The following is a 14,416-nucleotide window of genomic DNA, read 5'->3' on the forward strand; positions in this document are numbered from 1 at the left end:
AGAGACTCAAAGGAGGATTAGGGTTTTATTCTGGGGTGGCGGGGTTGATGATAATTGACAACAGAAAGTGGAGCAGCTAAATTCTTAATTTTGTTTCTATTTTCTTCATCAATCAGAGTGACTTTTGCCCTAAAAATTGGAAGAAAAAGAAAAAGAAAATGACTAATGGGAAGTTGGTGAGTCAGAGCAAGATAGTGAAAGTAAGAAAAAACCTATTGGCACTTGATGAATTGAAGTTCCCTGGCCTAGGTACTGAAAAGTGCTGAAAGGATTGGCAGATATCACTTTTGAGCCACCATTAATTATAGCTGAAAGATCATGCATAAAGAGAAGAGGTGCCATATTAATCAATCAACTAATAATTTATTAAGTACCTACTATCTTCTAGGTACTGCATAGTTGGCTAGATGTTGTCTAGTTTTCCCAAAAAGGGAAAAGGCAAGAGTTTGCAAACTATAGGCCAGTAAATTTGACTTTGATTCCTGGGAAAGTACTGGACTGAATCATTAAGAAATGGCCAATGAATTCCTATGAAGGGAAGTCATGAAGGCAAAGATCCAATATGACCTCAGCAAAATAAATACCAGTCTAATGTAATTCCTTTATGGACAGGATTACTAAACTGGTAAATGAAAGAGGTACTCTGAAGATAGCTTATTTAAATTTTAGCAGGTGTTTTGATAAAGTATTTCATCCTTGTTTGACAATTGCTGAAAGACAAAAAAGTTAAACCCTTACTTTCTGTATTCTATCAATTATAAGACAGAAGAATGGCAAGTGCTAGGTAATGGGGGTTAAGTGATTTGTCCAGGGTCTCACTGCTAGGAAGTGTCTGAGGTCAAATTTGAACCCAGGCCCTTCCTATTCCAGGTCTGGTGCTTTATCCACTGTGCTACCTAGCTGCCCCAAGAAGAATTATGGTTCAGTGTCAATGTAGCCAAATTTCTCCAACCAGAGTTACCTGAGCACCTCAGGTAGCTATCCTTGGTCCTGAGCCATTGAACATTTTTATCAATGACTCAAAGGCATAGGTGCTATGCTTATCAAATCTAGTTCTGTAATTGAATTTTTAAAAATTAATAATAATATATTTTTATTCCATCCCAACATCCACTCCATAAAAAATTCCTCATTACAAATGTGAATAGTCAAGTAAATGAATTCCCTTATTGAGCCCCCTGTCTCTCTCTTATCTTTATCTATCTATCTATCTATCTATCTATCTATCTATCTATCTATCTATCTATCTATCTATCTATCTATCTATCCATCTGTCTCTCTATCCATGCTTCCATCCATCTACCTGCCTATCTATAATTCTATACACTAAATCCATCACTGCCATGTTAGAAAGTACTCATCAGATTTGCAGATGGCTTAATGCTGGTAAAGATAGCAGATACACATGATTTAATAAGATGAAATAAAAATAAATATAAAACCTCAAGTACAAGAAAATTAACTTCACAAGTCTGAGATTAGGAAAGTATGACTGGATACTTTTTTTTCCTAAAAATATCTGGGATTTTAGTGGGTTTCAAGGCTGATATGAATGAACATTTTGATGCTGAAATCAAAAAAGATAATACAATCTTGGGCTGCATTAAGAGAAGTATGTTTCTACCTCTGTATTCCCCACTCCAGTCTTGTATGTTCAATTCTGGGTGCTGTAATGCCAAAAAGAGGTAGAAAAAACTAGAGAGTATCCACAGGTGAAGAGCCAGTGTGGTGAAGTGCTTTGAGTTTATACCATGTGTCAGCTGAAGTAACAGTAAGTATATGAAGAACCGTCTTGTGCAGGAGAGATTAAGTTTATTTAGTTTCATAAGAGGAAAGAACCAGAGCAATGTATATAAAAGTTGAAAAGAGATCAATTTAGGTTTGATGTCAGGAAAAACAGCTAAGAGTAGAATGGGTTTTACTTCTTGGGTGGTTTTCTAACAGAATCTTGACATTCACTTATCAGGTGCATTTTACTAGAGATTACTTTGGGGCATCGTTTAGACAAATGGCCACTGAGATCCCTGCCAAATGTTAAATTCTGTGATTCCATGAAATTTAATTTTCTGAAAATTTACTTCCAAAGTATGATTAAAGTAAAAGAAACAAAATTGGAAAAGGCTTCAGAAATCAGCCTAATTATATCTGAAAAAAGTCTATATCATAAAGAATAAGTCATCTAGCCTTTGACTGAAGGCTTCCAGTAAGGAGAACTTACTATAGGCATCCCTTTCACATCATGACTTTTCCTATCATGAGTTTGCATGAGAAATTAAATGGTAATATTTTTGGATTTTTATGGAAGCTGCAGGCAACATTAGAAGGCTAGCAGATGACACAGAAAAAGTTTAGAAACTCATAAATGCATAAATATATAATACAAAATGTATAGTTTTGTATATCAACATATTTTATCTTTAATACCATATTCACAATTTCTTTTTTTAAAACCCTTAACTTCTGTGTATTGGCTCCTAGGTGGAAGGGAGGTAAGGGTGGGCAATGGGGGTCAAGTGACTTGCCTAGGGTCACACAGCTGGGAAGTGTCTGTCACAACTTCTTTTAAGAATTAAAATAAGTAAAAAGTTAAAGTTTATTAAAAGTTCAAATCCAGTCTCACACACCAACCAGCTGTGTGACCCTAAGCAAGTCCTTGTAACCTTTTGCCTTAGTTTCCTCATTGGTAAAATGGAAATATTAATAGCACTAACCCTCCAAGGTTGTTGGCAGGATCAAATGAGATAATATTGTAATTGTAAAGTACTTGACATTGTGCTTGGCATATAGTAAGTACTATATAAATGTTAAGCATTGTTATTATAGTTAAATGTGTTAGTGTTCTCTTCCTAAACTTAAGCTCCAGGAGGACAGGCATTGCATATTACCTAAACTTTGTTGGTCTCTCACTCAGTGATTAGCACTGTGTCTTGCACAATGCAAATATTTATTATATTGTATTTTAATTGTATTGTACTATATTATGACATAATATAGTATGTCTCAGTTATAGTTACCTGTCAGTAGTGTCTTTGATTTCTTTTTTTTAACTTTGCCTTCATCATCTGAAGAGTCATTCTCTTCTTGTTTTCTCACCTTTCCCTGGAGTTTCTTGGGATCTTTTAGATGAATAAAGAAATTATGCTTGTCCTTTTTCACCTTCACTTTTATGAAAGTTGGTCCTAATGAGTAATAGAGTAAAGATAGGAAAATGAGCCTATCACTGCAAGTTCTCAGGCAACTGTAGTTTGGACACTATGCCTTTGTAATGAATATTGACTAACAAATCTAATTATACTTAGAAGCAGAGATGGCACCAGACAGATAGTGAAGTAGGGAAAAGCCTTTCCACCTTCCCTTTCCTAAAAGGTGCCAATTCTCCCTATAGTATCCCTAGACATAAACCACCCACAATTAACTTCTCTAGGCAATGCTTCATGTTCAAAAATAAATATTTCCTTTTACCCTTCATCAAAACTTTCATTCTCCCAGAAATATGACCTCAACATTTAGTAGGAGTAATCTGTTTTACAGTGTGAATTAGTTTGATAAGTTAATACATTGTACCTTCCATTGAAACCTTTTAAGGTGAAATTGGTTCATCCAAAGCAAACATAGTACACAAAATATGTTTCAAGGGACCTTGTAAGTCTATGATTTAAAAGTTACATTACCACTTGCTATTACTTGAGAGGACCATATATGGTCACTACATGTCCTGAAAAATCTAGAATATTATGTTTTAAGAAAAGAGTGGGATGTTAATAGGGCCACATATACTTGGAAGTCAAACATGACTCAAGACTGTTACATTTGAGTAGCACTGCTCTACTCTATCATAGTAAACAATAGACTCATTGTAATGTGGTTATCCCAAAGCAGTTTCACACCTCTTGATCTAAGAGCCAATTGTTTTTCACAGTGTACCTTTTCCAAATACTATCTTCTCCACCTCAATCTGTCCTCCATCCGAGGGATACAAATAATAATTTGTCCCAGAGAGTTGGATTGGATTCTCTCCCATGTTATATCCTTGAAACTAGAAAAAGAGAACATTAGCCTGTATGTGTAGGGATGCAATTGACAGCGAATGAATGCAAATATGGACCAATGAAAGTAATTTTAGACTTGTTATATAGAATGCTCTTAAAGAAATGCATAGAGAATCAGAATCATAGAAATTCAAGTTGGTCACAGAAATAGGGACAAATAATTGGAAACCAAATTACTGGGTCATTCCCATTACAATAATAAATGATAATAGCAACCAAATTAGTTTACAGATTTAGTGCCAATCAAATTAATTTTATGTAAGTACTTTGTAGCATTAGACAAATCAAGAAAATAAAACAAAAGGTCTAAAGTTTCAAGGAAAAAATATGAATAAAGAGGGTTTAGCATTATTTGATTTCAAACTATATTATAAAGCAGAGGTCATCTAAAGATATCTGGTAAAGATTAAAAAAAAAAGAAAATTAGATTCTTCGAACAGGCTAGATGACTAAGAAAAAGAATCAATTGAAAAACAGCTTCATAAATTAAGAACATAATTATTTGGAAAAGAAGCTCTTTTCCTTCACCACTGACTGGGGGGAAATAATTTGGAAAAAAATTAAGTTAAGGTCCAGATTTTATAGGTAACCTGAATATAAAAGGTCAAATTAAGAAAAAAATAGCATAGAATGAGATTGGATATCTTTCCTATTCATGGCTAGAAGAATAATTTTTAAACACAAAAGAATAGAATCACAAAATAAACATTTTAATTATATAAAATCAAAAAAACCTCACTTCTGTGTGAATAAAATATAAGATAGAAGAGAGACTATAGTTTGATATCAGAAATATATAAGATATTAAGAAAAATATAATACCAATAACCATTCATGAATATTTTGCTTGTCAAAGGATATTAAGTTTCCATAACATCACAAAACAGGAACGATCATGAGAAGATGTGATACAAATCGCTAACAACAACAGAAACTTAAATGATCAAATCTCTCAGATTTCATACTACATCCTGTAAATTAGAAGAGATGACAAAAATGGAATAGTAAAACATTGGAGGGACTATGGGATGACAGGTCCATGATTGAACTGTTGGTGGAAATTTCCACACATATCAATTTGGAATTATGAAAGAAGTGACTAAATCATCTATACCTTTTGGCCTAACAATTTCACTATTAGGCTTATACCCAAAGGAAGTTAAAAGACAAACAAAAGTTCAATATTTACCAAAATATTAGTAGCAAACTTCTTTGTGTTAGCGAAGAACTTGAAATGAAGTGGATGCCAATTGTTGAGAAATGAATGAAAAAACTATGGCAATTAAATGTAACAGAATATTATTATGAAAGAGAGGCACTATGGTATAGTGAATAAAGAGGAGCAACTGGAGTTAGAAAGAACTGGATTCAAATCCCGCCTCAGACTTTTACTCTGGGTGGCCCTGGGCAATTCACTAAAGGTCTTTTCTATCAAGAGAAGATGTTGGATTCATTGATTTCTAAGATCCCTTCTAATTCTAACTGTGGATGAACTAATTCTGAGTAAAATCAGCAGAAACAGAACAATATACCCTATACCTATAATGATATCAGTGAAAAGATCGTTAAATAGAAGTTGAGCAATGGAAAAACCAATGAAGACACCAAAGAACTTACACCCCTTTCGTGGCAGATGTTGTCTCCTATGCTGGGTGTTTTTGCATAATTGTTACTCTATCTCAAGGGAGGATAATATCTGAAGGGGAAGAAGTCTCTTTCTGTGAGAGATGCCTATGATTTAAAGAAAAAATGTATCAATAAAAATACATTATAAGTAATTCACTTTTTATACTAAAGAAGCTCAAAGAACTTTCTAGGCTTTAGACTAAAATGACTTCATCAGTTACTTCTGGTTGGTAGTAAATAGTACTGTAATAAATCATCACTTTACAAGTGTCAAAATGACCTCCAAACAACATGCCAAAGTTTTGAATTTTTGTCTGGGTATAGTCCAGTGCAACACTGGAGCTCAGAAACTTGTCAGGAGACTACTGAGAGCCAATTTTTCTCCTCTTGGCTTGTATTAAAAATACTACAACTGTCAATTATCTAACCACACTGGCTGTTAGAAAGAAGTCATGCATGTTCTGACTGGTTGGAAGTGGTTCTTTATATCCCCCCAGCCCCCAAATCCTTCAGGAAACTCACTGACAACTCAGCTTCATCTATGCAACTCATTTCTACCTAGTCAAGGGCTTTCTGGTCCCATATTACGTTGCAATAATTTTCACTTACAAACGTGTGCCCATTCTAAATATGGTAAGCAAAGAGGAATATTGTTCTCTAATGATTTTTTTAGCAATTTAAATGGAGTGAGTAGACTTGTAGGAGACAGATTTGAGGGTCAACATAAAAAGCGTCCCAATAATTATGTGTCCAAAATGAAATTATCTGCTTTGCTAGGTCATTATATTTTGTCACTGGATTTAGAGCAGGAAGGGTCTTTAGAAATTAGCTATCAAAACCCTCTAACTTATTTTATTTTTTTCATCTTTCATTATTTTACTCATTTTACTGAAGAGGAGAGAAGGACCCAAGACCTAGTGATAGATACAGAATACAGATAATCATCCAACAAAGGTCGTAGTATGAGAACTATTGAAGGACTTTAGAGGTGATCTAATCTAAACTCTTTATTTTACAGATGAAGAAACCAAATCAGGAAAGATAATTGGTTTGCCCAAGATCACTTCTAGGTGAATATGTGGCAGAGTCAGGATTTGATCCTGGGTCCTCTGGCTCCAAATGCAAAGTTCTTTCCACTGTACAGTGATGAAGCAGGAAGGAAACACAGGACTTTCTGACTTCAAGTCCAGTGTTAAAATACCATTATGGAGTTTGGAAAGGAATGATCAGAGAGGCAAGCAATATCAGAAAAATTCAGGGACATCAGAATCATTTTAATGTCAAATGCTTCAGGATGATCAGGCAGGATGAAGACTGAGAAAAGAACACTGGATTGGTCAATTAAAAAGTTATTGGTAGGGGGCAGCTGGGTAGCTCAGTGGATTGAGAGCCAGGCCTAGAGATGGGAGGTCCTAGGTTCAAACCTGGCCTCAGACACTTCCCAGCTGTGTGACCCTGGGCAAGTCACTTGACCCCCATTGCCCACCCTTACCATTTCCACCTAGGAGCTAATACACAAAAGTTAAGGGTTTAAAAATTAAAATAAAATTAAAAAAAAGTTATTGGTAACTTTAGAAATAGTAGTTTCCCTTGAGAGATGAAGTCAGTCATTTATTATACATGTCATTCTTGATGCATAGTTTGGCTGGACCTATGGGATCAAAAAGGAAAGTCAGAATGCTATAGTGAACAGGCAACTGGACAGACTTAGCATGGGGAAGAACAGTTCAAATCTTATCTCTGGTGCCTACTAGCTGGATTGTTGCTTTTGTAGTTCAATCATATCCAACTCTTTGTGACTCCATGGACCATAACATGCCAATAATGGCCATGGGGTTTTCTTTGCAAAAATACTGGAGAGTTTGCCAGTTTCTTCTCTAGTGAATTAAAGGAGAAGTTGCCCAGCTAACTTATTACCTAGCTAATAAATATTTAAGGAATATTTAAATACAGATCTGAACTCAGGTCTTCCAGATTCCAGGCCCAGCATACTATCCATTGAGCTGTCTAGCTGGGTGATCATGGGTAAGTAATTTGATAGCTCTGTACCTCAATTTCCCCATTTTTAAAATGAAAGGGGTTGTATTCAATGACTTAAAAGATCCTTTTCAACTCTAAATCTCTGATCCTATTCTTAAAAATGAGAAGAAAAATTTGAAGACTGTAAGACATAGATTATGAAAAGACCTTACATACTAAGCCACTTATTTTTGACTTTATGAGGCAAGCACTGAGACTCCATGAAAAAATTTGTGAATGATGAAAGACATGATGAAATGAGGGAATAGAATAGGGGTCTTGAGTGGAGAAGGACTCCAGAACTGGGGAAACCAAATGATTCTGGAGTGGACAGATAATAGTTTAAAGGGAAAGATAGTTCTCCAAATAGGAAGAAAAGAGAACAAGAAAACTAAGGATTTTTTTAATGGAGTAGAAGCTAAAAATAAGATGAAGTCTTTTTCAGAAGTCCATTAGTCATCTTGGAATAGACCTTGCAGATGGACAATGAACCAATCCCAGAATTATGGCAGACAAGGGAGGCTGGCTGGCTTTTAGAATCATCATCAAAGGATCATAGGTTTGGACTAAATGAAATCCTAGTGATCATCTGGTTTAACTCTTGATTTTACAGGTGAAAAAACTATACCTCAATGTGGTAAGTGACTTGCCTGTGGTCACATAAGGGAGTGTTAGAGGTGGGATCTGAACCCAAGTGTTTTTACTCAATCCATTGCCTTTTCGATTATACGACATTGTTAAAATGTACAGCACTTTCAATGATCTCAAGCAATACCTAGGCACATCAATTTTAATGATATTCTATGCTAGCTAATCAGGGACTAACATGAGAAAAATAAAGTTTTCAGGTGGCTTAGAAGTCAATCAAAAAATATGGATAAGTTGTTCAGTTCAGTTTTTTTCAAGCATGTTTGACTATTTTGTGACCCCATTTGGGGTTTTCTTAGCAGAGATACTGGAATGGTTTGCCATTTCCTTTTTCAGTTCATTTTATAGATGGGGAAACTGAGGGAAATGGGAATAAGTGACTTGCCCAGGCTCATACAGCTAAGGTCAGATTTGAACTGGAGAAGATGAGTCTGATTCCATGCCTAGTACTCTATCCACTGTGCCACCTATATGCCTCACGTATAAGTAGGTTTTAGCATTTTAATTAATGATCATTTCTGCGTGAAGAATAATATCAAAAACATATGTGCCTGAAAAAGAAATGGGGAGATTCCGGGATAAGATGGTGGCCTAATAAAAAGCAGCTGTTTAACCTCTCCTAACCAAAATATATAGGACTCCTCAAGGGGACATAAAAACAAATCCAGATGAACAAAGGGACCCCACAACAGGGTGTAGTATTGAAGGGCCAAAGCCAGTGCACAAGAGCTAGAGCAAGTTTGGGGCATCCATTAAATCCTTGACAGCTACCTGGGACCACCACGTCCTATTCCTGAAAGCAGCAAGACTTAAGACCCCAAGAGGCTAAAGAATGCTTGGACTTTGAACACAGACCCTGAGCTCAGATGCAGTCGCAGCTGCAGATGTGGATCCTGAGCGCAGGCTCGGACCTTGAGTGGGGACCCAGTGCAGAGGGGTGCAAGACTGTGGAAGCAGCACCCTGAGACTGTTAAAGGAGCTTTGGGCAGAGGAACAAGCAAGGGGACCACCAGGAGGCTTGACCCCAAGAACAACTAGACCTGAGACCTCAGGAGCTCAAAGAGCTCAGACAGACCCTGGGTGTGAGGATAAAGCTGAGAGGGCGCCGGGCTAACAATGGCAAGCCAGAGACAAGAATCCCAGAAGAGAAAGATCAAGAAGAAATCTTTAACACTCAACAACTTTTACACAGAAAAAATCCAGACAACAGAGCAAACAGCAGAGGAGAACAAACAAGTAAGCATATCTAAACCTTCCCCCCAAAATGAAAACTGATCACAAGCTATTACAGAGTTCAAATCTGAGATTATGAGAAAGATGGTAGAGAACTGGCAAGAAAATAACAGTATAAAAGACAGAATTTCGCAATTAGAAAGCGAGGCTCAGAAATCAAATGAATTGATAAGCAAACTAAAGACCAGAAATGACCAGCTGGAAGCCTTGAAGAACCAAACAGACCAGATTCAAAGGGAAAACAACAAGATTATAGCCAAAAACCAGCCTCTAAAGGCTAGAATTGGGCAATTAGAAAAAGATGCCCCCAAATCAAAAGAATTAATAAGCAAATTGGAGACCAAAATCAAACAGCTGGAAAACAGGATAGACCAAATCGAAAAGAAAAATCAAAAGATTATAGCAGAAAACCAGTCACTAAAGACAAGAATTGGGCAAGTAGAAGCCAATGATCTCTCGAGACAACAAGAAAAAATAAAGCAAAGTCAAAAGACTGATAAAATAGAAGGAAACATGAAATATCTCACTGAGAAATTGACAGATCAAGAAAAGAGGTCTAGAAGAGATAATTTGAGAATCATTGGTCTTTCTGAAAAAGCAGAAATTAATAGAAATTTGGACTCCATACTAAAGGAAATTATTCAGCAAAATTGCCCTGAAGTTCTACAACAAGAGGGCAATATAGACATTGAAAGGATCCATAGATCGCCCTCTACACTAAACCATGAAAAGACAACCCCCAGGAATATAATAGCCAAAATCAAGAGCTTCCAAGTAAAAGGAAAAATTTACAAGAAGCCAGAAAGAGACAATTCAGATATCAAGGAGCACAAATCAGGATCTCACAGAATCTGGTAGCCTCCACACTACAAGACTGCAAGGCTTGGAATATGATATTCAGAGAGGCAAGAGAACTGGGTTTACAACCAAGGATCACCTACCCATCAAAACTGACTATATACTTCCAGGGGAAAGTATGGGCATTCAACAAGATAGAAGATTTCCAAGTATTTGCACAGAAAAGACCAGGACTAAATGGAAAGTTTGATATCCAACCACAAAAACCAAGAGAAACATAAAAAGGTAAATAAGAAACAGAGGGGAAAGAAAGAAAACTCTTATTTTTAAATTTGCCTCTTTAAGGGCTTCAATAAGATCTAATTATTAGTATTCCTATATGGAGAAATGTTATGTATAATTCTCTGTAGTGAACTCTATTCACTATTATAGTATCCACCATTATAGTAATTAGAAGAATTATTCACAGGGAGAGGTTGGAGTACTAAATGGCCTAAGATGATAAGGGAGTGAGTGGGAAAGAGGAGAGTGAATAGTAGAGGACACCAAGAGAAACTTGAATGAATAAGAAAAATAGGATACTCTATTACACACAAAGAGGGCATGGGAAGGGGAAGGGATGAATACTATTATAAGAAGGAGAGGAAAAGAGCATTACAAGGTAATATTTAAACCTTATTCTCAGTGGAATTAACCCTGAGAGGGAAGAGTAGCTCTATCCATTGAGATATAGAACTCTATCTAACCCTACTGAGAAAGTCAGAAGGGATAAACCAAGGGGAGCAGAGGAGTGGGGAAGTCAAAAAAGGGAGGGGAGGAGAAGGGAGAGGGAATTCATTAGGCTTAAAAATAAAAAGAGGGGAATAACAAGGGAGGGGGTAGAAAGGATAGTAAATCAAGGGAAGAGATAAGGGTTACTGGTTTAAAACAAATCATTGGTTTAAAAGGAACTAGCCTAAGAAGAAGGGGGTAGAACTAAGAGAAGATACCAAAATGTTGGGAAATACACAACTGATAATTATAACTCTGAATGTGAATGGGATGATTGATTATACTAAATTAAAAAGCTTTTGTACAAACAAAAACAATGCAACCAAAATCAGAAGGGAAACAACAAATTGGGAAAATCTTTATAACAAAAAACTCTGACAGGGGTCTAATTACTCAAATATACAAGGAGTTAAATCAATTGTATAAAGAAATCAAGCCATTCCCCAATCAATAAATGGGCAGGGGACATGAATGGGCAATTTTCAGATAAAGAAATCAGGACTATCAATAAGCACATGAGAAGGTGCTCTAAGACTCTAATAATTGGAGAGGTGCAGGTCAAAACAGTGCTGAGGTATCACCTCACACCTAGCAGATTGGCTAAAATGATAGTTGGGGAGAGTAATGAATGTTGGAGGGGATGTGGCAAAATTGGGACATTAATGCATTTCTGGTGGAGTTGTAAATTGATCCAACCATTCTGGACGGCAATTTGGAACTATGCTCAAAGGGCTATAAAAGATTGCCTGTCCTTTGATCCAGCGATACCATTGTTGGGTTTGTACTCCAAAGAGATCATAGATAAACAGACTTGTATGAAAATATTTATAACCATGATTTTTGTGGTGGCAAAAAAACTGGAAAACAAGGGTATGCCCTTCTATTGGGGAATGGCTGAACAAACTGTGGTATATGTCAGTGATGGAATATTATTGTGCTCAAAGGAATAATAAACTGGAGGAATTCCATGTGAACTGGAAAGACCTCCAGGAATTGATGCAGAGCGAAAGGAGCAGAGCCAGAAGAACATTGTACACAGAGACCAATACACTGTGGTGAAATAGAATGTAATGGACTTCTGTACTAGCAGCAATGCAATGACCCAGGACAATTCTGAGGGATTTATGTAAAAGAATGCTGCCCACATTCAGAGGAAGAACTGCAGGAGAGGAAACACAGAAGAAAAGCAACTGCTTGAACACATGGGTTGAGGAGGACATGATTGGGGATGTAGACTCGAAACTACCACACCAATGTAAGTATCAATAATTTGGAAATAGGTCTTAATCAATGACACATGTTAAAAGCAGTGGAAATGCGCATTGGCTATGTGGGGGGCATTTGAAGGGGAAAGTAAGAGCATAAATCATGTAACCATGTTAACTTTTCTAAAAAATAAATATTAATAAATGTCAAAAAAAACAAACAAACTGGCCTTACCGGAAAAATTTTCTCGGGGGGTGGTGGTGGGGGAGCTTCTTCCTGCTTCTGTACGGTCTTAGATTCTTCTTTAGTTTTCTCTTTGGAGGTTGATTTCTTCTTAGAACTCTTACTACTACTATCTTCTTTCTCTGGCTTATCAGATTTTTTTTTCTTTTTGGAAGAATCTTTGTCTTTTTTCTCTAATTTCTTTGCTTCTTTTAGTCGTTCTTCTTCTGCTAACCGTTCCTGTTCTTCTTTCCAAGCCTGTCCAATAACCACAACAGCAAATTATTGAAAAATCCGAAGTAAAGACAAAGTTCAAATGCTAGATTGATTGCATTGAGGTTGAATTTGAAAAACATTTAGCTTTTCTGGATAAATGGTACTTAGAAAATTAAGATTTGATTCCAGAAAATAGACCAGGCAGTATGGTGTTTACTCTAAGATAGAAGGTAAAGATAAAAAAAAATAAAGAAAGAAAATAGATTGGATTCCAGTTAAATTTGGTCCACTAAATTTTATTTTTAAGTTTTGGTTCTGCTTATGATTCAGCAAAAAGCATATATTTGAATTTGCTACTGGATTTCAGTATTTTAGTTTTGATGTTTCAGTCTTGCTTCTTTGATCTGTGGATTGGCTTTATTTAAGAACCTACTTATATAAGTCTTTCTGTGCATTGGTATTTGTCAATACTATTGGCATTCTGCTTCTCCATCATTTTTCTACTTTGACAGTGACTTTTAACCTCTGAGGAGCTGCAATAATTGAGTGTTGTCATTTTTATTTCCAAATGAGCAAATGTTTTTGGAAGTTAAAATAAACTAAAATAAACTTTTAGAAATTTTTGAGACTTTCAGGACATCTTTGAGTCAAACCAGGTTTAGGTCTTAGTTGTCTATGATAGGATTCATTTCTCCCAATCCATTTGAATGATGACTACTGTAAATGGATTTGGAAGACTTAAAATATCCTAAAGGGCAGCTAGGTGGTGTGTCGGGAACTATTAAGAGAAATTAGAATCTCAAGTAGATATTTTTATGTGGACCCCCTCAAAAGATCAATATAGACCGGCAGAGCCATGTATTGGTTTTTCTCCTTATCAGGGTTGAGACGGAGTGGGATATCTAAGATAAAAATCTGAGATTCTTCTTTTGATTCCTTTCATAATTTTCACTTTCCTCCAAAATGCATTATAGTCTTATTGAAAAAGCTTTGGGCTCTCAGCACTCCAGCAGGAGTGGGGCTAACTCTGTTCCCCTTTGACCAAGAACACAGATGGCTGGTACAGCCAAGGTCGAATCCTTGGCAGGGCATTTTTTCCCAGAATTAAAGTAAAATAATGAGGCTCAAAAAATTGTTTAATACCATCAAGGCTGAGAACTTCAGGGGCTTTCTGGCCTAAGGAGATGTCCCAGGCTCCACTTAAAGATAACACATATAGTTGATAGTTTAGCATAGGTTTTTTATCTACACCTGGAGGCTTCTAAAGCTTTTTGTTTTGACTATAGTAAAAATACTGCTCTCTGTAACTGTGGGAAACTTTCTTGGGCTTTTGGGGGAAGGGGATCTTTAATTTCCTTTATAATAAAGTGGGGACTCCAGTATATCTTGGAGTACTATGAGCTAACAAGCCGTGCTTCCAATCTGTTTCATTCTTTACATTCGACAACCATCCTAGGCCACTCAGATTAGTCTCTGGATATAGAGCAGGATCTCTATAGTGGTGCAGATTTTAAAATTAAAATTCGATATCTCCAAAGTACAATATTTATAAAAATTTATTAATATTTAACTAGAGAGCTAGAGAACACAGGGAGCACTCACCATTCACATGGAAAAGACGAGCGAGA

The 14,416-nt window shown here is 36.2% G+C and overlaps 1 protein-coding gene across 1 annotated transcript in view; it reads right to left on the bottom strand.

The window, feature by feature from the left end:
• SPAG17 (sperm associated antigen 17) overlaps positions 1–14,416 on the bottom strand; it is a 260,151-nt gene that overhangs the window by 102,129 nt on the left and 143,606 nt on the right. Inside the window, exons 20-22 of the mRNA XM_044675536.1 lie at positions 12,585–12,830; positions 3,925–4,036; positions 3,015–3,179 (exon numbers count right to left, since the gene is read on the bottom strand). Coding sequence (XP_044531471.1) covers positions 3,015–3,179; positions 3,925–4,036; positions 12,585–12,830 — 523 coding nt within the window. The remainder of the gene's footprint in view (positions 1–3,014; positions 3,180–3,924; positions 4,037–12,584; positions 12,831–14,416) is intronic.

This window comes from Gracilinanus agilis, chromosome 4 (genome assembly GCF_016433145.1).
Source record: "Gracilinanus agilis isolate LMUSP501 chromosome 4, AgileGrace, whole genome shotgun sequence".
NCBI lineage: Eukaryota > Metazoa > Chordata > Mammalia > Didelphimorphia > Didelphidae > Gracilinanus > Gracilinanus agilis.